The sequence below is a fragment of the Budorcas taxicolor genome, chromosome 15 (genome assembly GCF_023091745.1).
Source record: "Budorcas taxicolor isolate Tak-1 chromosome 15, Takin1.1, whole genome shotgun sequence".
Classification (NCBI taxonomy): Eukaryota; Metazoa; Chordata; class Mammalia; order Artiodactyla; family Bovidae; genus Budorcas; species Budorcas taxicolor.
This window is the reverse complement of record NC_068924.1, coordinates 64,248,080-64,273,777: the sequence shown is the minus strand read 5'-3', so window position 1 is coordinate 64,273,777 and position 25,698 is coordinate 64,248,080. Positions and strand designations below refer to the sequence as shown.

General features: G+C 40.8%; 1 protein-coding gene across 1 annotated transcript in view; it reads right to left on the bottom strand.

The window, feature by feature from the left end:
- Positions 1–25,318, bottom strand: part of TRIM44 (tripartite motif containing 44) — a 111,205-nt gene extending 85,887 nt beyond the window's left edge. Inside the window, exons 1-2 of the mRNA XM_052653111.1 lie at positions 24,610–25,318; positions 6,803–6,880 (exon numbers count right to left, since the gene is read on the bottom strand). Of these exons, the coding sequence (XP_052509071.1) occupies positions 6,803–6,880; positions 24,610–25,257 (726 nt within the window). The 5' untranslated portion in view covers positions 25,258–25,318. The remainder of the gene's footprint in view (positions 1–6,802; positions 6,881–24,609) is intronic.
- Positions 25,319–25,698: the final 380 nt, after the last annotated feature.

The following is a 25,698-nucleotide window of genomic DNA, read 5'->3' as shown; positions in this document are numbered from 1 at the left end:
CACCCCAGGGTTGGGAAGAGCCCCTGGAGAAGGGAAAGGCTACCCACTCCAGTATTCTGGCCTGGAGAATTCCATGGACTGTATAGTGCATGGGGTCGCAAAGAGTTGGACACGACTGAGCAAATTTCACTTTCAAGAAAGTTATGAGGATTCTAATTTTTCTACATCCTTGTCAAATGGACAAAAGTTCTCTTTATTGGAAAACTACAGAGCTGTAGTCCTAAAAGCTGTCAGCCTTCTCTCACTCTGCTGTAACTGCCTGGGTGACCTTGGACAAGAACCTTTATTCCCCTGGCACCTCAGTGTTCTCATCTACAGAGTGGAGGGACTGGAGCCGATGGCCTTGGACGTCCCACTGTGCTCTGCATTTATTCATTCAGCCCCATGATGGGAGACAGTCTGACCAGTGTGGAGACAGATACTGTGAAACAGGTAGCTTGGCGCTAACTACACAACTGGGTATCTGGCTTTGCACTAACTCAGTTTCCATTGTGCCTGAATAACCTTAGACTGTGACTATCATGCTTGCCTCAAAAAAAAACAAATAAACTCACAGAATCTGCTTACACTCTTAGGGAGAAAACAGAAACGCCTTATTAGGTAAAGTTCCCATTTGGCAATAAAGGCAGACTGGCATTCAGGACTTGAGCTTTTGAAACTGGGGTTCAAACATAGAAGTGAATTCAAATGATAAAATATATGTATTTATAAGGAATAATGTCCAGGAGATAAAAGCAGGATACAAAATATGTATGTATGTGTGTGTGTATACAGCTATATAGTTTTACATATATATAAACACACACACACACACACAAAGAATTCTAACAGGTATATATACCATTGTCTCTTGAACGGTGCTGTGGGCAACCCTCTGTTGAAGTTGGGCTGAAGGTCCCTGTCTGGTTCAGAGTCAGCCTTCCACATACGGGATTCTTCCATACCCGCCATTCTGGGTTCTGTGTGCACAAATCCAACCAACTGCAGCTTGTGTAGAACTATAGTATTTACTACTACTAAAAAAAAAATCCTTAAATAAGTGGAACCTCGCAGTTTGAATCATGTTGTTCAGAGGTCAACTGTATATAGAATAATAGGACTATTCTATCTAAAAGGCCAAGCACCACAGTATTAACCAGCTTTTTCACTGGTGTGTTTCGAAGTTGACGGCATGCATCAGGCTGCATACTAAAAAAGCAGAACTGTGAACTACCAAATTAGATGCTCTGAGTGAGGCTCAAGAATCCTCAATTTTAGAAAAAAGTACCGAAAGCTTACAAACCACTGCAGGCAGCAGCAGATTGGCAGACTTTTTCCCTTTTTCATTATAGTTGTCTGTACTTTCCATATTTTTCTACGAAGAACATGTATTACTTTTTATAACCGGCGGATGAGAAAAGGGGAAACTGTTTTGTTTTTATAAAGGCAGGGAGTTGGTGAAAGATGGCAAAGAGCCTGCTTCTCTTTTTTTCACTGCCCCAGTATCTACATGTGATGAAAAGAGGCCATATTTGCTTCTGGGTCATTTCTATGCCTCAGAGCCTAGACTGGACCTGAGAAAGCACTGGTACGTTTCCTAAAAGAAGGGTGAGAGGGAAAGAAGGTAAAAGAAGGATGTGAGGGAAAAATAGTGAAGAGTCATATCACTAGACAGGCTATGTGTATAAATATCAACTCATTCATGGGTTCAACAATAGTATGGGGTATGTAACATGAAACAGGATGAATCTGAAGTTAAGCTATATTCTCATCACTTACTAGAAGCTGTTTAACACCTCTGAGTCTTAGATTGCATATCCATAAAACAGGGGAAATCATAATATTTCTTTTCATATGGTTGTTGTAGTAGATAATACATATCTATTACTACAGGGCTTCCCAGGTGGCTCAGTGGTAAAAGAATCCACCTGCCATTGCGAAGACATGGGTTCAATTCCTGGGCCTGCAAGCTCTTCTAGAGAAGGAAATGGCAACCCAGACCAGTGTTCTTGCCTGGAAAATCCCATGGTTGGGGAGCCTGGTAGGCTATAGTTCATGGGGTCACAAAGAGCTGGATGTGACTGAGCAAGCACAAGAAGAAGAAAATCTATTACCGTGTGCCAGGTACCATGCTTGTAGGGCTTGAGGACACAGAGATAAACACAATTCATGTCTTCCAAGATTACTATTTATAAGTTTTTTATTTAAACTGAAGAACTAGGTCAACAATTCTAATAACCCTCCAACCAAAGAAACACTTTTGAATGTCTAGAAATTTAATAACTGGGGCATCTTAATTATTTGCTTCAGATGGTTGATTAAATACTGCCTCAGTGAATACTTCTATCTTGTGGCAGGACAAGGACTGGCACAAGGCCTGGCTTGACCCAGCTGATAACAAGACACTAAGAATTCAAGTTCGGTTTGGCTTCTATCCATTACCATTTGTACATGCAAAACCTGTCATTTCAACAATAGTCTGATTAGCACTGGAGTGAAGGTCTGTCCTATGTTCTATGTCAATGACATCAGCTATTAAAAAGTACCAGAAAGTCCTCTTTCCATTATAAAATGCTCTATAAATGCTAAATAAAAATAAAACAAGAAAACAATCCTCAGTTCTATTTAATTTCATGTTGCTAGACAATTCTTTGGTTTCACACTTCAGTAAGAATAACTTTAGAGATCAGAGAAAAAAGGAAAAGAACCTGATTATATTCTAGACAGTCTTAGTATGATTAGATCCCATGTTTAATTCCACTCCATTAAGAGAGAACAATGTGAGCCACTTGGCTCAAGTTTAACATGCTTTTTTGAGGATAACTTCTTAATAAATTAGTATAAATTCTAGACACACAAACATGGTTTAACTGTTTGTTTCAAGCACACCAGCTATAGGAAGCAGTCAATGATGCCTCTTCTATGGAAAGAAAAGTAATCAATATATAATGGAGAAAATGGCTATCATTAACTGCATGATGAGAGGTTGGTTACACTGAGCTTAGCATGTTATACTTTTGATTCAATGCTTTCTGGGAGACTGAGCAGAGGGAAGGAGAGGGAAGGAAAGTAAAGGAATAGATGTGTTTTTTAAGTTTCAGGTTTCCCCTGGGTAAACTATGAAAGATGATTGCATAGTCACTACAAAGGAAAACTGTGACAGAACTCATGTGCTTTAAATTTCCTAAAAATCCAGCCTGGACATACACACACATACAAACCCCTAATTAACTACATCTTTTAGTTTCCCTAAAGTCTAGAATAAATGTAAGAAATCTAGAGACTAAAATCCTGCTTTGTGCAACAGATGTTTCTGAAAAGTTTGGCTGCAAAAAAATGTTTGCAAACTGGATCATGTCAAACACATGAGAATTACTTGATAGACAACTTCCAATTAAACATAATAAAGATTGCTATTAAAAATAATTTCTTTCTACTGTACACAAGTTCTGGATCCCTGGAGGTCTGTCCCCTTTAAAACTAGGCTCACCCCAGCAACACACAGACACACAACCTCATGTGGACCTGTGCCTTCTTTACCAACCATCACCGGTGCTCTTTCCCATGCTCAGGCTCAATCCTAGTAGCTGGGATTTGATATCTCTTGCTGTTCCTCTGGTCTTGGAACTCAGCCCACTCCTAGACCATGACACTTTGATCATCCTTCCTCACTCCTGACCAGAACTCCTTTCCCTTTATTTGGCTTTGTTGCTTCCCTGTTGGACATAACTGTTTAAAGGAACCCTGTCCTCTCAGGGAGCCTGAGCTGATGACTCAGCTCACCTCCCTTCCCCTCTCTTACTCCTTTGCTGCCTCAGCTCAGTTTGTTTTCTAAGCCTAGACTTTTATGTATTTCGTTTTTTCCAAGGTTGAAATCATTTGGACTTATTTACAAGGGCTCTTCTGGCTATTTGCAGAAAAGAATGAAAAAAAAAAAAAAAAAAAACACAAGAGGGCAGGAAAATAAGGAAAGTCCAACACAGTTTCTAGTCCCCCCAGATTCACTGAATCAGAAACTCTGGGTTGGGTCCAGTATGCTATATTTTAATAAGTCCTCCAAGTGATTTTCATGCACACTAAAGTTTAAGAACCATTGATCGGAAGAAAAGAGGGTATCTGACGAATATTTTGGACAAAATGAGGCATCTCATTTAGAAGTCTATATTACTGACACTGAAGAATGTTTTAGACATTCTGTGTCTTAAGCCACAGCTATGGTATAATTTTCGTAAAATATCCTAGAAACGTTTATTTCCATATGAAAAAAGGTCTAGAAGTTTACATAGCAAAATGTTAACAGTGGTTAACTTGAGGGAAATTCATTTTAATTTCCTTTATGAATATCTGTATTTTTAATCTATAAGCATATTTTTTTTTTTTAAAAGGTTAATCTAGGCATCTTCCACTTCTCTCTGGCAAAACTGAGATGTGAAAATTAACTCAGTCCCCAGCAGACCTCAGTGTCTGGACTAATCAAGTTTTGTGAGGCTTTAGGGAATTCCTGAGGAAGTGAGGCAGAGAGAGTGCTCAGTGCTCCATGACTTAATCAGTGCTTCTACGTAAAGCTGCCACACCCGGAAATGACAGGTCCCAAAGCCTGAGAGATTTTGCCCTCCTTAAATAGGCCAACATAAGAAAGGGGTGGTAGGGTTAGGAGGGAAGACAGAACAGACTAAAAATGCACGGATTCTTTTGGAAGACACCGGTTTATTTCTGGGAAATTTTTCTTTGTTGCAGAAATCATGTGTTTAAGTGTCCCATTTTTCATCCCCTCTTTGTGATCTGACAGTCATTCTGCACTGACCTGGGTCCTTCTTCGAGCTGGCTCCAGGTAAAAAATGGCACACACAGATGGTGGGCGAGAAAAGGGCTTGACAATAAAACAGACTGGCGGGAAATCATCCAGGATGAGATAAAGAGAAGATGAAAGAAAGGTGAGTGTGTATAAATATCCTCAAGATCAAGCGAGGTCCTAACAAATATCCTTTAGCTTATGATGCATCGTGGGAAAATCCCAAGGCTTCCATGGGTTGCTCGCAGGAGACTACTCAGGCCTTTCAGCTCTGGCAAGTTTCCCATCAGATGCACTATATGCATCATAAAGGATCCCAAAGCACTTCACCTGTATTGTCATCAGGCACAGAAGCCACTCAGTGTAATCGGTACACATCCTCTTGCTCTTCACTGCCTATAAGCATGTCGGTATGGCAGAAAGAGGAAATACATTTGTTTCCTTCAGGATAGCTGTTGTCCCAGAAACCAGAGAAACTTGGTTAAAAAAGAAAGGCTTTCTGCTATCTTTAATAATTAATTGGTTCACTTTCACTAAAGGAAAACTAATGTAAGTAGTTTTGAGGGGGTCTTTCTACTTTGAGCTACCAAAATTGACAAAAGTTACTCTATTTTTTTTTTTTTTTTTGTATTAAAATGCTCTGGAACCCTAAACACACCAGAAGGCAAGAGGTGTTACTGATGTCCCAAGAACTTTCAATGCTGTATAAAACGAAAATTGTTTTGTAGACTGGTGACTGCAGCCACCTTTTGAAGAGCCTGTCATTGTCTGCGGCTCTGCCTCATACAGTGTTTCACAACAGAAAATGGAAGCATAATGTGATTATATAGGAGAACGGAGATGAAACCCAGTGCTCGCAGCATAATAAAAAAGAACACAAACACTGGAATCAGATTTTGAATCTCAGCCCTAAATTATACTCTAGTTGGGGCTAATGGCCCTCTCTCTGAACCTCAGTGTTCTTATCAATAAAATGGGAATAAAAGCTAATGTACAAGGTTACTGCAATGATCACAAGCGTGTAAGAGGAGAGGGAGAATGAAGTTAGTGCTTCATGGCACAGTTTCGGTTTGGGATGACGGATAAAGTTCTGGAGATGGAGAGTAGTGATGCAGCATAACAAAATGAATGTACTTAACGTCATGGAACTGAACACGTTAAAATGGTAAGTTTCATTTTGTATATTTTACCACAATTTTTTTAAAAGGTATGTAAAGATCCTAGCACAGTGTTTGGCTCTTAGTAGGTGCTCAGGAAATGCTAGTCTAATTCCTCTTATAAATTTTTTTAATTAAAAAAAAATGACAATACAGAAAGTCAAATAAAATCATCTTCCTTTCTCTCTTAAATTGGGAGAGGCTCTAACTCTCAGGCAAAGCCAACTGGCACCAGTACCGGGAGCGCCACAGCGAGCGTCTGGGTAGGAGAAGGGAGGCTGCATGAGTCATAATCCCTCAGGCATGTTCAGTTCCCCGTCCACCCCCAAACCCTGGTATGGCACCTCCCGGAACACCAATTCTAGAGCACCCCCAACATCTCGCAAAGAAAGCTTGGAAGCTTAAACCATTTCTCAGACCAGACTCCAGGTCATGAGGACAAAGGCATTCACTGTGGCAGCTGGTTCCTGTAAGTGGGAGAGTGACAAGACGCTCGTACTGAACACCAACTGCATAGGCCTGAGCTTATTCCAGTCCCCAGCATTAAGCTGATTGTATCTCTGATGCCTGTGGCTGGATTTAATGGACACAGGGACCAGTAGTCTCAAAGGCCCAGTAAAGGAAGATTAAAAATGCACTTATCTGCAGTTCAGAGAAAACAATTAATGATTATGTGTTGTAAGTCATAAAATAGAGAAGGGGAAAAATAGATGACTTATCTCTAGGCACATTAGAACACTGCTTTTGATGGGCAGGCTTAATTAATCTTGATGCAATGTTCAGACAGACTGTCATTAACATCTCTCGAATTTAGCCCAAGGAGAATGAAATACTTGGGGTACCAATATCCAATTAAATCCAAAACAATACTTACTTTAGGGTCTGAGCTCTTGAACTTTAACCTTTCCACCAACTCTATCATGGCCGCCTTCAGTCCGCCTGAGTCTTTGCTCTAGAAGAAAGGAAAGTCAGGGGTCATTAGACAGCACTTTGTTACTCTCTAGAACACAAACAGTATTTCACGGGACAATGAAACGGAAGGCATTTTTTTCCCTTCCTATCAGCAAGAAGACTAAACGACTAAGGAAAGCTGTGTTGCCCCTTTTCCTCTTCTCTATGGACAAAGGCGGTTGGGACATAAATTGCCCAGTGACCTGAGAGAACAATTGGAATGAAAATTAAACACAATTTGTATAGGGTGACTCACTGCTTCATCTCTGGGCTCAACCGTGCCATTATCCCCTGAGGGCCAAAGCTTTGCAAGAGATTTCTATCCAAGATGTCTATTTTATGACTAAGTGATTTTGATTTTAAACTTTTACATCACAAATACAGATGTATGCAATACTAAATATTCTTACAAAAATAAAAACAAACCAAAAAAATGCCCCAAGATTTAACTGGAAATGGCATTTCAGGCTGCTGGTTGAACACAGGTTTTGGAGTCAGACATAAAACGTTTCAAATTCGGGGGTCTACGTTAACTAGTTAACTAACCTCAGGCAGGTTACCGACTCTCAAAACCTCCTCCCTTTTCAACAAAATGAAGATTATAACAAGGGTTATTTTGAAGCTTAATTGAAATGGTGTTTGTAAAGGCATAAGCATAACATGTAGCACCGAGTGAGAGCTCAATAAATGTCCCCTATTATTATTGTTGTTGTTACTGCATTATAATGATTTAGCCTAGCACCGGCCAATAGAAATATAAGCCAAAAATGCAAGGCACGTATATAAGTTTTCAAGTAGTCAAAATAAAAAAAAAAAACGGAAATTTAATTCGAATACCTTTTACTTAACTCAGTATACCCACAACATGTGGTTTCAACATGAGGTAATGTTATACATTTTTTTTTCATACCAGAGCCTTGGAATCTAGTGTGTATTTCACACAGCCCAACTCAATTCGGACTCACCAAGTTTCAAGTACTCTAAAGCCACGTATGGCTAGTGATCGCTGCACTGGTTAGCACAGACTGAAAGCACAGACTAAAGCTACACTGCCTGGTTCAAGTCCCAAATCTACCACTAGGTCTGCGTGACCTCAGGCAAATCACATAGCCTCTCAGAGCCTCAGCTGCTTTCTCTAATATGAAGCTAATAACAGTACCCATTTCAGAGGGCTGTAGTAAGATAAAGCAAGCTCACATACATCAAGGTACTTGGAACAGGGCCTGGCACGTGGTAAAGACAATGGATGTATGAGACGTGTTTATTATTATTGTCTGTCTCCCTCACAATATTTAAAACTCCTTAAAGGTAATAACTCCATCTTTTCTCTGTATCTGCGTCCAGCATCAAGGCGTTTTAAAAAGTATGCTGAACAAATGAATGAATGAATGAATGAATATGCAATCTTAAGATACAAATGCCTTAATAATAATACATGTGTATAGCGTGAGATGGAAAGTCACATGAATTAGTTTGTTTTCTTATCTCAACTCCTTGGGGATAGGACAGGATCTTTACCCTCATTTCACCAGTGATGGAAAGGAGGTATGAGAAAATCAAGTCATTTTTCTGGGCAAGGAACAATAAATAAGTGTAATATAATCAAACATGACAAATATCTGTTCTTCAAAATTGGCCTCAGACTCAGTGATATTTTCCCAATTTGGGAGGAAAATTCCAATTTCTCCCAAACAGGGCATACTTAGTAAGTCTCCATCATATAGACTAAAATAGACTAAAGCCTAAATCCTTTTCCCCCTCTCTACCCTCCATTCTCTCCCAAGTCTACAGTAAAAGTCTGATGTAACCTAAGACGGATATCTGCTTTAGATGTGCTCTCCAGACGCAGCTGACATTCCCACCCTAACTGTGGTTCTAAGCTTTAGTTCATATTTTCAGGATGATGACATCACTTCCCAAATTTCATCACCAATTTAAATCTTTAATCTCTGGTCTCACAGCAGACAGGTGGGAAAAGGACTCTGGAGGTCACATACCAAGAAGTGCATGAGACCCAAAGTACCTAAAGAAGGGTTAAATTGCCAGACACAATCCCGCTTTTATGAGATGATCAGACAATAACGCCTGTCTGGTGATATCATTCCTCTAACCTGCTTCTCATTGGCCGAACAAGCAGGTCACTTGTCCCTGGAAAGCTCTATTCCCCCACATCCCAGCTGCCAGCACCCATTTTAAGCTCTCAGCAAGAGCGCTGATGTATTATGACTTCCTCACCGTCCTGCTTCCCCCCACAGCTTAGAGAACAGAAAGGAATGCACTAAGCTGTGTCTCAAAACACTCAGAAGAGAAGCAGGATGACGAAGGAATCCCTAAGAAGCAGACAGCCTGTTTGCCGGCAGATGTGCCTTGTGAGGGGAGATAAGGGAACCCTTAGACTTCTTTCATAAAAATCCAGTGGGTCAGCGGAATCCTTCTTCCTTTTCACAAAGCAATAGCAGCACTGCCTGCCAGGCAAGTGATAGAGGAGAGGCAGAGACCCTTCCTTCAGGAAATTCACCCAGACCACTCCCCACCCCGCTCTCTTTGAGAATATTCTCAAAGATAACTGGGGTCTATATGGAGCCAGCCTCTAAATGAGTGGTGAAAAAAAAAAAAAAAACCGTCCCTAATGGCTTATACAAAAAAAAAAAACTACCCTCCCTCCCAAATAAGCAGTTGGGAGACTCTTCTCTGACAGCTGCAGGGCTGAGGCAAGAGTTAAAATGGACTACCCTGGCCCCAAAGCCACTGCCTTTCTTTTTTCACACACCCCGGTCCCGTCCTGCACCTCAACAAGCCTTGTACACAGGTGCTCTGGCTAGTACACCCAAGATCTGGGAACATCTCTTTCAAACAGTCACCCTGGACCACACCTGGAACGTAAGAATGCACTTATCAGGGGTGGGGTCTATTGGTTTGATTCATCTTTTGGAGGATGGGCTCAGAAAAAGCCTCTACAGACCCCTAGAGCAGGGTCAGGACATTTCATTAGGTAATTCTTGGATTCTGGATACTTAGGAGAGTGGTCGAGAAGGGCGGGAGGGCAGGGGGAGGTTGGTGGTGGTGGTGCAGTCGCTAAGTTGTGTCCAACTCTTGCAACCCCATGGACTGTGGTCCGCCAGGCTCCTCTGTCCATGAGATTCTCCAGGCAAGAATACTGGAGTGGGTTGCCATTTACTTCTCCACTAGAAGGGGGCAGGCATGGGCAAAAGAAGGGCCCTCTAAAGCACAGGGCAGGGGCACAGGTTGTCTATGCCTAAGGTGGTATTTGAGTATGAGTGTCTCCAAAGCATCGTGTGGTATTGTATTTTAATAGTTTGCTGAGGGCACCCATCAGTCAAAAGATAACTGGAATAGGTCATACTTACATACTTCCCTACTGTGGTGGAATGGAAGAGATACCTCTGAAACTTGGGTTCTAACTGAGAAGTCAGAAGAATTCTAACTTTAGACACATGTGCATCCATAAACGGCCAGATTCTACTATGTCAGTCCTTGGGGCAAGGACTGTGAGTGGTGATGAAGTCAGTGTCTCCTGATGCTGCTCTTCCTCACCTCCTTCCCACATGTGAGCCTATCCTTGTTTATGAACCTCTCTCCTCCCCCAAGAACAGTGTAGATTAAAACAAGACAAGTGCTCTGTTGTGACACCCACCCCTCAAATTACAGAGCTGGTCAGCAGCAAAATCAGGATCAAACAGATCCAAATGACAAAGATTTGTCACATATACAAGAGAAGAGGCTGGTATCAGGAACACATGGAAAAATACATAAGGGATTCCTATAAATAAGAAAAAGCCAAAAAAGCACAAAAGAAATCCCAACACAGGATATGAACATAATAGAAATGTGAAATGGCTAATACACATATGAAAAGATGTTAAAAGATGCTCAAACTTACTTGTAATTATGATATCATTTCTTATCCATCATACTTATCCAAATCAAAAAAAAAGTTTTGATTTGATAACACCAAGCAATGAGAGACTTTGGGGAGGTAGGGAATTTTCATATGTTGCTGATATAACAAAGCTACTTTGAAATCACATGCCAAGGGAGTTCATTTTTCACCTTCTTCCCTTGAGAAACACTAACATGTGTCAAGGAGGTATGCCCAAAAATAATTATTGCAGCACTGTTTTTAATAGTAAAAACCTGGAAATATCCTAAGCATCCATCAATTGTGGGTGGCTAAATAAACTATGGAATTAAAAATGAGGTCTGATATGGCAAATGAAGTAGACCGGTATATACATGGCAATGCACAATGCTGAATTTAAAAAAAACTTGCCAAACAAGGCATACTATATCATTCATTTAAAGAAATATAAAACTATTCTATGGGTTACATATGTATGTAAAAGATTAGAAAAGCAATGACTTGGGGCAACTGGTAATGGGAATACTGGTAGGAAGAGTCTTAGACTTACTTAAATGTATTCCTATTGTCTAATTAGGATTCAATACACAAAAAGGAGTAGGGGGGAGGAAGGGAAGACCGACCCAGAGTTTCTGCTTTGAGTGTCTCTCTCCTTGAATTTGCCTATGTATAAATACCAGGGCACTGTTACCTTTGCAGCAAACATGAACCAAAGGTGTCAGAGAAGATTCTCCACCTAGGATTCATATATTGATTTCAGGGAGTTTGAAATCCCCAAACTATACACAAGATTTGGAAAGTACATGCACTATTCTATGAAAAGGGACTGGCGCATTCCTCAAAGATCCCCCAAAGTTTAATTTTCCTAGTGTAAAGGGCACTGCATAAAGAGAAGGGAGAATCAGGCTTCATTCCTACTAACTGCTATGTGAACTTGGAAAAGTCATTTTATATCTCAGAGTTTCTGTTTCTCAACTTGTAAATGAGGAAAAGGGGCCAAATCAGAACCTACAAATTCACAGGTCACAGCTGACACAACTTTTGTTTTGTTTTTAGAGTGTTGTCCCACACTAGCATGCTAGCAATTTAAAATTAATCGCCAACACTTAAAATCAAGGAGATATGACATCATAAAGATTGCTAGCTTCTTCTGAAAATCTGAAAGGTCTGACTGTACTGGGTTCCCTTTCCACACAGCAGCACCTGGCCGAAGCTGAGTAGCAACTACCCACTTCAGGCGAGGCAAGCTCCCTTCAGTACGTCGCAGTTACCCTGGATGGCTTCTCATTTATATTACCTTGCTGTTCCCTGTAGACATCTGAAGTTGCCACCCTTAGCAGCAACTCAGAGAGTTTTCTACCTCTAAGGGTTTTTGTATTTGAATACCAAGAAAGGTGGCATGTCTTTCCTCAAAGGGATTCAGAATACCTCATAAATACATGTCCATCCAAAACACAGAAGTAATATAGTTCATTCTAATGTAAACATTCTTTGAAAAATGGGCAAGAGGTAGAAAAAAGGTGGAATATGGCAGGTAAAGGGGGCATCAGAACAGGAAGTGTTTCTTGACAACCAGTCTCTATACTTTCAGAGGAGTCAGTCTAGTCTAAAGCCTATTACCACCTGGGGACCAAAAGAAAAGTCGTGTGTCACTAGAAATGTAAAGATCACTTAGTATCTGAAACTGGCTCCTAAATACTAAATTCTGTATTAGAAAGAATCAGAAGATGCTGGGTTTCAAAAGAATATTGGCTGCCTGTTTGTTGTTGTTGTTTTTTTCTTTTCTATCCCAGTGGCCTTGCATTGGTACCATGCTTTCAAAAAGAAAAAGAGAAAAAAAATCAATCTAACTTTCTATCATTTTCACAAAAAGTTTTTTTGGGGAGAAACAATGGAAAAGGATTGAGAGATAGACAGTGTAAGAAGTCCTCCTAAGGAATCCAACCATAAAGCAAAGTCCTGACAAAATTAAATTAAACTGAATTTAGTATCACCACACCATGTCCAAAAATTCTCTTCCAAGTTCTTCACATGACTTGATTTTCCAACTCCAAATCCATTCCTATGTTAGGTAACCACCTTTACACAGTTGCTCAGACCCAAAATCATTTTTTGGGTCTGAGAAAACCTATCACCAAGTCTTTTCAGACCTAACTCTAAAACCTAGGCCAAGTTCAATTACTCTTTTAGTCTTCCCTGGTGGCTCAGGCAGTAAAGCGTCTGTCTACAATGCGGGAGACCTGGGTTTGATCCCTGGGTCGGGAAGATCCTCTGGAGAAGGAAATGGCAATCCACTCCAGTACTATTGCCTGGAAAATCCCATGGACAGAGGAGCTTGGTAGGCTACAGTCCATGGGGTCTCAAAGAGTGGGACACGACTGAGCGACTTCACTTTACCATCTCTACTACTCCCTGCTTGTTTGAGGTCCAAGAAGCAATACCACTCCCCTCACCTACCCTACAGTCCCTTCTCCACACAGGCAACAGAGTGAAATTTAAAGGTTAAAATATAAAAGGTTATATATGACTTCCATTCCTCACACACATGAAGTCAGAGTCTATCATTCACCACAAGTTATACCCCACCAGGGTTCACACAGACCCAAAGGATGGAGGGGAGGACAATGGGGGTGCCTATAATGGCTTTCCCCGACTTGTCCCCATTTCCTACTGGAAAGAAAACAGAGGCTATTTTCTAAGCAGAAAGAAAACGGTGTATTGCCCCGCCTCCTCTCTGCTTCTATAAAAACTTCCCACAGTTCAGAATGTAAAACAGAATTTAAAGAGGACAACCAGCAAGACTTGTGAACCTAAAATTAGACATACCAGCTGTGTTTTGGTTAGCTAGTGCATAAGGCCCCAGCAGGACACTGAAATATACAGGAGCCTCTTCTCTGAAGACAGGTTTTTCACCAGCCTTTCTACCCACCAGAATAGAGCAGGCAGAAGGAGAGGGGGCTGACCAGTTTCCACCCAAAGAAACTTGGTGTCCGAACTTCTACTTCTGTCAGACTCACTGGTCTGGAATTGAGCTCAGAATAGTGGCTCCGTAGGTGTAGGAAGAGTCACTAATGGCTGAGGGATTATAACATTCCAGGCACTGTGCTAAGATCTTTCCGTGTATTATTTGGTTTTCACTACAGCCCTAAAAGGAGAAGTAATTATTATGGCCATGTTACAAATGATGAAACCAAGATTGAGAGAGAGAGGATGAATTCTCCAGCATGACACAGGTAACAAGTAGCTGAGCCAGGATTCAAACCCATGGAGGGTGATGCCAATTAAGGCAAGACAGCTTGGTCCTTCATATTCATCCTGCCATTTCTCCTTAGTAACACTCCAGTTTTAGCTGGACACACCTTAGCCTGAAAAAAAAGACTGTTTCCTAGCACCCTCTCTTGCAACTAGATAATGCCATGGGGCTGAACTCTGACCACTGAAATATAAACAGCAATGTGTGCAACTTCTGGAAGGTTCTCTTAAAATAAAGGGTTCTCTTCCTTTCTTCATGTTCCTGTGCCTGCCATCCTGGAATTCAGATGTATTGGCTGGACCTCCAGTAGTCATCTTGGTCCATGACAAGGACTAAACCCTAGAGGTAGAAACAGCCTAGATGCCTAGTAACTTCATGATTCTTCCATACCAGCTTCAGACAGCCTACTTCCTTATATACAAGAGAGAAAACATCCATCTTGTTTGAGCTGCCATTATTTTGGAGTTTTCCACATTACTTCACCATTTTAAATGCAGTTGAACTTAATGTAAACATTGATGTGGTAAATCCCTATGCAATAGTCTCTTTCTTTGATGCCCTGTGACTATTAGAGATTATACTTCATATCATACATTTACAGAACATATCACATACATCTACTCTCAGCAGGCACTGTGCTAGCTGGAGAGACAGAAAGATGACATACAGTCCTAAGCCTAGAATTGATAACACAGGACACAGGCATGTTGGGAAGAAATAATAGTGATACAATATACTGTGCACAGTCTGTTGCTATGGAAACACAGAGGCCAACTGCCCAGCACTTGAGTGGTATCTACCCAGTAAAAGCGCACCCATCAAATACCCACCTCAAATACCGCTTTCTCTAAGAAAGCATTGCTGATTACATGTCTCCAGCTGAAATTAACTTCTCTTTCCTCTGAGCCCCCATGCGTGCATGCTAAGTTGTTTCAGTTGTGTCCGATTCTTGCGACATGGACTGTGGTCTGTCGGGCTTCTCTGCCCCCGTGACATCCAATTTGTACCTCTTTTCTAATATTTACACACAAATAGGCATGTGAAAGAGAGTATGAGCTTTCCGATGTCAGGAACCTTTCTTTTTCTCAGTATCTGTCACATGGCTCACCCTAAGTGCTCCAAAACTCACACAAATAAAATCAGCTTAAAAACACCAGGTTTTGACAATTAAGCTAACTATATGCTATAGTCTGGATATATTTTCTCTAATATTCTATTGAAGTTAAAAGCAGATTACTCTATCTGATCAAAAACTAGCTAAATACATCTGACCTGAGTTTAATTTATAAATACATGTTCAACAGGAACAATTTAGCATAACACAATGCACATCAGAGTCACTGCCCATATGGTTATTTGCCATAAATTATGGATTTAACACAGTGTAACTGGAAGCTGTTGCTTGCTTGGTTTTATTTTTTTCATTCTTGATTAATCTCTGACATCTGTAAAGGGCATCAATATTGATTTTTTTAATCCTGATATCATGTTGGCTTGATCCCTAGCATAGTCACACACACACACATTGGCTTGATCCCTAGCATAGTCACAGACACACACACATCAAGATTCTCATCTCTACCCCACATATCTGGACTAGAGTATTTGTTTCACCCCTTCTTTGTGCTGCCTCCTCTTCCGAGAGGTCATGAGCATCTGTGTTCCTTCCTGCCACATGACGGGTTTAGCCTCTGGCTCTGGATATTAAAACACACAACAGAAACAAGAGCGTGAAGCTGAGCCAGTTATCCCACACTGAACTATAACTTCAAGCAGAAGACACACCGACACCAACAGATCTCTAGCTTCTCAATTGCGGGTGAGATGCATGGGAAGAGAAAAGGTGGATGTTATCAGTGGATAGACAGGGCAACGTCCGTTTGTGGGCTATGTCAAGAAAAGGTGATACCACAGGCACATAGTCCTTTATCCCCAGAGTGGCTTAAGAATTACACACCTACTACATCAGCAAACTTTACCCTGAAAAGTAATCATCTGATAGCACAGTATGTCTATTAATCCATTCTATTCTGATTGAAAGGTTGGGGCAGGGAAAAAGAGGGCACTTCCGGGGAGAGAATGCAAGGGAAGTCTGGACCTTTTCTCACAAGAGTCCCCTTGACAGTGTGTACCCTTAATTCCATGGTCTTCCTTCTACAAACCAGTAATTCCAGTCTAACCATGACATGAAGAGATGGCAAATCTCAAGAGAAAGACATTCTACAAAATACCTGACCATTCCCAAAGATTCTGATTTTAGGCTGGGGTGAGGCCAGTCATAGGTACTTTCTAAAGAACCCCACTCCACAGGTGATTCCAGAATGTGGCAACAAGGTGAGAAACACACCGTCCTGTCAACCTACTTCCTACTCTTTCATTCCAGAATGGCCTTTTTGCTGTCCTTCCAGTACCCCAAGGTCACCTCTACCTTTTTTCTTAATTCCTAGATTATAAGTGTCATTTTAATAATAAAGATTGGGGGAAGAGGCATACCCTTAACAAAATGTGATGGCTTTTCCCCTGCACTTAACCCTACAGAAGCTCTCTAGGCTCTCTCTAATGAAGTTCCACCCACCGTGAGTGCTGAATCCCCTTTCACCTTAGTCTTAGCTTTTGTCTTCTTGTGTCTTATTCTATACAAATAAATGGGGCTTCCCAGGTGGTGCAGTGGTAAAGAATCCACCTGCCAATGCAGAAGATGCAAGAAACGTTGGTTCGATCTCCTGGGTCAGGAAGATCCCTGGAGGAGGAAATGGCAACCCACTCCAGTATTCTTGCCTGGAAATGCCGTGGACAGAGGAGCCTGGCAGGCTACAGTGCATGGGGTTGCAAAGAGTCGGACACAACTTGAGCACACACATACAAATAAATGACACTGAGTGAAGGACTGTATAGCCAATGTTTTATGGTTTTATTAGAAGATACCCCAAATCCATTCAGTCAGGAATAAAACTATACATAGGGACATTACAGCAGAAATTCAATCTTTCGCCTCCCTCCCAGAGCTGCTTCTTAGGAGCTGACTACACAGGAAGAGCTACTGGCCATCAGGAGACGCAGCAGCGGCATGCCCCCACCTCCAGCCCCGCCAGTCACAGCTGTTCTGTGCGTGTGCCCAAATCCTCCCAACCACCTGCTACCAGTGTCCCCTCCCGGGCTACCCCCTGCAGTTGTTCCCACTGCCACTTAACCAAACATTCTTCCCTCCTAATATCCATCCATCTTAAAGACACATCCAAGGACAAAGGGAGTGGCTTCAAAACCTTTGGATCTGTCCATAGCAAAGCAATGTTAAAAACCCCACAGATGCTTGTAAGTACTTGCTGGATTCTGTCAATCACTTCCCCCTTTGGCATTTTATGACTCCACCTTTCCTTCGGGTGATCTTAGAATGAACTAGCCAAGTGCATTTCAAACCATAGAACTTGACCCACTAGTGGGCAATGAAATCAATTTATTGGGAGAATCCAGAATTTTTTTTTGACAGAAAAGAAGAGAAACAGAGCAGAATATATCATATGCAGTAAGGTTAACAGTGTTCCATTTGTGTTAGTTAAATGTGTATGTGTGTGTAAACTAGATCACAATGTAAACTATATTTCCCCTACTGTAAGTTATGTTCAAAATAATTTTTTAACCTGCTGGTCTAGAGTTCTGAATATATGTAATTGCACTTACATTGTTCAACCAAAACAATTCATTAACTATAGCTATGAATGCAAATTCCCATGGCAACATAATTTTCATATGAAAATATCCATGAACCAGATCAAGCTCCTTTGTTAGACTCCATGACCTATTTTCAGAATTAGAAACTGTGGTCACAGTAAGAGAAACTTGCATATCTGAGATGAGAGGTTCTGAGCCAGATGAGAGCTCATAATAAGGGCTGTGTAACTATATTTCTATGATAAAGCTGGAGCACAGGCTCAATACAAGTTTGGACCCACAGAATCCTTTGGAGACCAAATCCTCTGGAGCCAAACTGGAAATACAGCACAGCAGGAAAGGCAAGACTTCAAAAGTCATTTCAGAGATTAAGGGTTAAACTTATCCTTTCAAGGTGTTCGCCTTAGTCCTTCTGGCATAGCCTTCAGGTTGCCTCTGCCTAGATCCCCTCTTGCTCTACCATCACCCTGGTTTTTTGACCATTCTGGCCTGCCTACTCTTAAGTTTGCTTTACTCTAGCCCTTGGCAACAATTTGATCTTCTACTGCCAACATAAGCCACTTACGGTCTAGTCTGGCATTGAGATCTCAAAACATATACTGTTTAAATTCCTCTTAACTCTAAACTCATACATTTAGCAAGACTCCTCCTATAATAATAACAAAGACAACAGCTAACATTTAAAGAGCACTTACAATGTGTTAAGCATTGTTAAAGTTTTATCACAAACTAGATTATTTTACTCTCACAAAACACTATTTCTTAACTTTATACCCCTTTTAGAGATAGAAAAACACAGCGAACTGTTAAGTAACTTGTCCAGGGTCTAAAAGCCAGTGGCAGAACTAGGACACTTCTGTCCCTCTCTAAACCCACAGTGTTGTTTCATTTTTTCTTTAAATCACTTACTACATGCTTATGTGCCCATTTGTTCTATTTCCTTCCAATACAATGTATACTCCAGCAGTAGACTCTTTCCATCTTGCTATATTTCCAGCGCTTAGAAAGCACTCGCCCTTGGCTGACGCTCAGTAAATATTTGGTGAAAGAATAAATGCAGCATAACAAAGATTCTCTTCTCTAGCCGTTATCATGCCAAAACACTTTTAATATTTTAAGAGACCTACTCTCTTGTCAATAGGTAAAATGTACACTGTCCTCAAAATACATGAAACCAGTCGTGAAATGAAACTAATTAATGCTGCAATCCAGCTCTGACCAAGTTCAAATTTTTACTGGGTAGAAATGATCAGCCCCCCATCCTAGCTGCCTTACGGAGCAAATGGTATGCCCTTTGTGAGGGGTTAAAATATGACTCTAGTCTCTAGAGTTCTTTTAAACAGAGTGTCTAACTTTGAATGAAAAATCATGAAAATATGGCATATAATCAAGAATCAGACCCCCAAAAGATAGAAAGAAATGGACCTTTTAAAAAAAGAGCCAAATAGGTGCTCTAGAGTTGAAATACCATAAATTAAGAATTTAATGTCTGTGTCTCCTTTCCTGCCCTGCGTATAGAATCATCATACCATCTTTACAGATACCAGGAGGTTTAAAAGGGAAAGGACATGTGTATACCTATGGCTGATTCATGTTGACGTATGGCAGAAACCATCACAATATTGTAAAGTGATTATCTGCCAATTAAAAAAGATTTTTCAAAAAAGCTAAAAATAATTAATGACTGACACTCATTAGAGTATTTTCAGCTGAAATAGGTAAGTAAATAAATAAATAGGGAGGTCTATGGAGTGATTTCCAAGACATACTACTAAGTGAAAGAAAGCAAAACATTAAAGAGAATTTCTATTGCTCCAGAACCCACAATTCAAGTTTCACCATGAAAAAAAATCAGAGAAATCCAAACTGAGGGACAGTCTACCAAATACCTGACTGGCACTCCTCAAAACTATCATGATCAAAAACAAAAAACTATAATATGGCCAGAGGACCCTGGCACTGAAGTTATCAGAGAAAAAACTGATGAAAAAATTCTAATAAGGTTTAGTAGTACTGTTCCACTGTTAACACAAGCAGAATATAAGAAACAACTCTATTGATCTGAGTACATTTCCTGATCACAAGAAACTGGGATGTGCATTTGATTATAGGCAGAAAGCGATGTTGGCGGGAGGGGGCTGCCACTTCAAGAGTACATGAACTGAGAACTTCCAGAGTTCAGGCTGGTTTTAGAAAAGGCATAGGAACCAGAGATCAAATTGCCAACATCCGTTGGATCATAGAAAAAGCAAGAAAGTTTCAGAAAAACATCTACTTCTGTTTCATTGACTACGCTAAAGCCTTTGACTATGTGGATCACAACAAACTGGAAAATTCGGAGAGACGGGAATAACAAACCACCTGACTTGCCTCCTGCAAAACCTGTATACACGTCAAGAAGCAACAGTTAGAACCAGAAATGGAACAATGGATTGGTTCCAAATTGGGAAAGGAGTACATCAAGGCTGTATATTGTCACCCTGCTTATTTAAATTACATGCAAAGTACATCATGCAAAATGCCAAGCTGGATGAAGCGTAAGTTGGAATCAAGATTGCCAGGAGAAATATCAATAACCTCAGATATGCAAGAGACACCACCCTTATGGCAGAAAGCGAAGAGGAACTAAAGAGCCTCTTGATGAAGGCAAAAGAGGAGAATGAAAAACTGGTTTAAAACTCAACATTCAAAAAATGAAGATCATGGCATCTGGTCCCATCACTTCATGACAGATAGATGGGGAAACAGTGATAGATTTTATTTTCTAGGGCACCAAAATTACTGCAGATAGTGACTGCAGTGAAGCCTTGCATACTGCAGTCCACGGGATCACAGAGTCGGACAGAACTGAGTGACAAGAGGAAAACAACAAAGGGGTCTTAAACAAGTTGTACACTTAGGTCTTAGCAGAAGCAAACTCAAATCCTCTTTTGAAGAATCCAGCTTCATGCCAAGGCTTGGGAAATCCCCCCAAAATAATTTTTTAATGGTAATGGAAAGTTACTCAAATATAACAAGCACAGAAGGAAATAATGAAACCTGCTAATCACCACCAAAAACAATAGCTAGCAGAGAGAGATCTACAAAGTCTTCACCTACTGGAAATATCAGTGACAGATTATAAATCAACATGCTTATTGTTCTTAAAGGAATAAAGAGGATAGCAACAGTATGAAAAAAGATAGCAAGAGGATATGATTCATAAATCTATGCTAGCATATTTGAAAATTTAAACAAAATGGACCAACTTCTAGGAAAATCTAACCCATCAAAATTGACTCAAAGGAAAATAGACAACCTAGACAGGCATATAACCATCAAATAAATTGAATCCATAGTCAAAAATACCATAAAAGAATAACAAAATAAATTCTTTCTCTCTCTCATTTCAGATGCAAATGGCTTCCCTGGTCAGTTTTATCAATCATTCTAGGAAGAAATATTCCAATCTTATACAAACACTTCCAGAGCATTAAAACAGGAAGAAAATATATGAGAAGCAATACATCCTGACTCATATTATGAAGCCAACATAACCTTGATAGCAAAATCTCAAGAGGACATTACAAGAAAGGAAATTTACAAGCCAATTTCTCTCATAAATATAAATGAAAACTCCTACATAAATTATTAATAAGTTAAATTCAAAAACATAAGGATACTTCATCAAATTGAATTTACCCCAGAAACGGCAGATTGTTTTAATTGAAAAATATAATAATAATGAAGGGATGAAAATAAGACTATATATATGTGCACACCTATATTTGCAAAAAGAAACAAACACTTGAACAATAAGTGAAAAAACTAATAAAAGCAGTTACCAAAGGTGAAAAAGAGGTTTTTGAGACATATGAACATAATACTGATTTTCAAATTATTAAGCATATCAATTAATGCAATTCATCACATCAGCACAGCAGAAGAGTAAATTCACAAAACATGCAACAGATGCAGAAAAAGCATTTGATAAAATTCAATATCCATTCAGTACTAAGAAAAACCCTTAAACTTGGACTAGAAGGGAATTTTCTTAATCTCATGCAATGTATCTGTGGGAAAAAAGTTACACCACACTTGTAAAATGTTATGAATTATCCCTCAATTAAGAACAAGGCAAAAATACCTACCATCAGTTTTATTCAACATTATATTGGCAGGCCTATCCACAGCATCAGGGCAAGGAGGAAAAAAAAACAAGCATAAGGACTGAAAAGAAACAAAAACTGTCCCTCTTGAAAATAATGTGATCATGTGTATAGAATAAATTTAGATTTATTATTAAAATAGTAAGTTTAAATGAAAATCAGTATATAAAAGTTAATCATATTCCTATATACAATTAGGGAAAAAATTAAAAACATTTTTTACAATACTATAAAACTGTTAAGTACTCATGAATAAACTTCCCAGTAATGTATAAGATCTCCAAGAAAAAAAAATTATAAAACTTTATTGTGAGGCAACGTAAAGGACTTTAAAAAATGGATCAGATGACTACATTTTGTAGTGACATTAATTCTCCTTGTATTGGTTTATAATTTCAATACAATATTAAAAAAAAGTCTTGCAGACTCTTTTTATTTTTAATATATAACTTCGTGATATGATTCTAAGAAATGTAAAAGGCCAAGACCAGTTAAGACACTCTTTGAGAAGAACCAAGTGGACAGACTTGCTCTACCAGATATTAAGGCATGTTACTAACTTATGGTAACTAAGAAAACATGTTGCTCATGCAGGAATATACTGACAGATCAATGGTACAAAACAGAAGTGCCAAGAAACACACCGCACACATATGGGCAGGCATTTGATAGATGACTGGTGGCACAGCGGATCAGTACAGAAAGGAAAGGCTTTTCAATAAATGCTGCTAGAGCAACTGGCTATCTGTACACAGTGAAAAGTGAGGTTGAGCCCCCACCTCCACTGCCCAAAGAATCAATACTAAGTGGAACAAGACACAAAAAGAACTAATGATAAAGGAAGTTAATGATAAAGCTTATTAACTTTTAATGAAGAACTTATCTGTTCTAGGCACAATTTTTTAAAAAATGAAACGAAAAAGAGGGTAGAAGATTTTTGTAATCCATAAAACAAGGAAGTTAGTTATATATATGTATGTGTGGGTGGGTGGGTGGGTGGGTGTGTGTATAAATTCCTGTAAATTAACGAGAAAAAGATAACCCAAATGAAAAATGAGCAAAAGACCTGAATGAGTAGTTTGCAAAAAAAAAAGAAAAAACACAAATGACATTCCAAGTAGCTTTAAATTTTAAACCACAAGAAGAAACCATGACACATCCATATGACCGACAAAAGTTAAAAATTCTGTAATAACAAGTATTGGTGAAGATACTGAGAAAAAGGAACTCTCTTACACCCTTCATGGGAATGCAAATTGGTACAACTTTGGAAAACAGTTGGCAACATTGAATATTACTGAAGATATGCATAGTAAAAGGTTGATATTCCATTTAAATGTATGTAGATGTCCAGCAGGAGATATATACAAGAATGCTCACACCAACACTATTTACAATAAACAGAATCTCCAGAATTTGGAAATCAGATATTCCTCCTTGACAGAACAGGTAACTTGTGGCATTTATAAAATGGAATTCTACACAACAATGAATATGAACAGCACCCACTGGATGAATCTCACAATGTTGAAAAAATGAAGCAAATTCCAAAAGAATGCATGATAACAGTACAATAGCAATATCAACTGTGTCAAGTTCAAATAAGTTTAGAAATGCATAAATGTGGTAAAAGTATAAAGATGAGCAAGGAAATTACCACCACAAAAGTCAGGATAATGGCTACCTAAGGGAAAGGGAGATGGCTATAACTGGAAAATTATAAAAAGGGCATTAGGCTTCAATAGTGCTACTAATAATCTATTTCTTCATCTAGGTGGAATTTACATCAGTATTTGCTTTACAGTTGTTAGACTGTGCATGTTTTTATACACTTTGAGTGTGCATTTTACAATTTTAAAAAAGAGGAAAAATCCTAATATAGCAGATTTCGTTATCAAAGTTATTTCCCATCCCAGTGGCAGCAACTGCAAGGTTGCTTAGAGAAACAAAAGATGTCACAATGACAATAAGCTAATGAATTAATCACTTAATGAACTGATCACTCACTTTCCTGCCTGGTTAACTCCAGATGTCTCTCTCACTGATTTGTAAGCATCCACAGTATAAATAAAAGGCAAATCATCTTCAAATTCATTCATTCAACAAATATTTATTAATATTTATAATATTTCCATACACTGTTCCAGGGGACCAGCACGATTCAAGATAAATGAAGGCCCTGCCCTCCTGCAAAAGATAAAGGCCAGGGGAACCCCCACACCCAGCCAAATTTTGCCTCCACCCACTCATTCTTTTTTCCAAACAAGTATCAAAGATGAAGAACTAAAATGGACCTCAGGAATACACATGAAGTTATCATCAAAACCTAACCTTAGGGAGTCTCTTCACTACAGAGGAACCACATGCTTCGGTTCTCTGGCTAAACTATGGTTTGCCACGTTTTGAAGTAGGCAAAATGACTACCTTATCAAGAACTTTAAGTCAAGGCACTCGTCTCAACAATGGCGATGCTGTGGGAACTGGCTTAAATGGAGTCAAAATCCCAAGGAATGGCATCCAAAGACCAGAGGCTTATCATTTTCCAGACACTGTACCCTAGACTTTGCGTGTACATTAATTTTTCTCAGGTCAGAGTCCAGAACTTTCATCTGATTCTCGAGTTCAATCAAACAGGAGCCATTAAGCCCCGTTCCCAACAAGTTGAACAGGCCAGCTTTTTAGGGACATGGTGAATGTGCATGTGGCCACAGGAAGGCCACCTGAGTTGAAACCCACGTGTCCTGACCTCTGGGCGTATGCTCCGAATGACCAATACTTACTCTTAGTTCCTCGAAGGCTTCATCGAGGGTGGAGAGATGGTGGCCATGGTGAGCCCCAATGACTGGGCAGAGCACACAGATGAGCTGCTTGTCTTCCTGGCAATAGGTACTCAAATCAAGCCCATGGTCCGGACACTTCCTCTTGGCCACTCTCTCTGCTTCCATTTCTATTTCGGGGTCAAATTCGCTTTCCGCCTCCGTTTCTCCCTCGGCCTCGGATTCTCCTTCTTCCTGGTTGTCCTCCTCGGCTTCGCTCTCTTGCTCGTCCTCCATTTCTTCCTCACTGTCTTCCTCGCTCTCTTCCTCTGTCTCGCTCTCTTCTTCGGGCTCACTGTCTTCCTCGGACTCGCTCCCTTCCCCCGCCTCGCTTTCTAGGGCTTTCTCATTCTCCACCGGGGCCTCGACCGCTTCCTCCCCGGCCCCATCCCCGCGGGCTCCCGGGGTCCAGGCCTGGGCAGCGCAGTGAACGTACTCGGCCAGATGGTGTCTGGGGAACTTCTGCCCGTGCGCCTCCGCGTGGTGGCGGCAGTAGCAGAAGCCGCATTCTCGGCACACTTCCTCGGCCCCCGGAGCCTCGTCCGGCTCGCACTCATCACACGTGCCGTCGTGCGGCAGCTCCTCGAAGGCCGCACCCCCTCCGGAGGCCATGTGGAGGCTCTGCCGCGGCGCGGGTCTCGGGGCTACCGATCTCGCCGTCTAGCCTCAGAGTGGCCTCCTCGCGGCCTCCACCCCAGCCCGGGCCCGTCCCGGGGACTGGCCGCGCCGTGTCCCGCAGCCTCGGGGCCGCTGCTGCCTGCTCCTGGTAGCCCGCGTCCGGCGGAGGAGCGAAGGGCCTTCCCGCCGGCTCGGCAGCTCGGCGGCCGATGCGCTTCCTCCCGAGGTTGGGGCACTTCCGGCGCGGCTTCCCCGCGCCGCGCCACCCGCTCGGCCTCCCGCTGCCCCCGACCAGATCGCGGAGCCGCGGGGCCTCCGCGCCGCCCCGGTTCCACTTTGCCTCACCCCCCCTCCCCCCAATCAGGCGGCCTCCTTTCACTTCCTGAGTCACTTAAAGTGGCGATGGTCCTTTTCTGCGTTTCCCGCGGGGGCTCA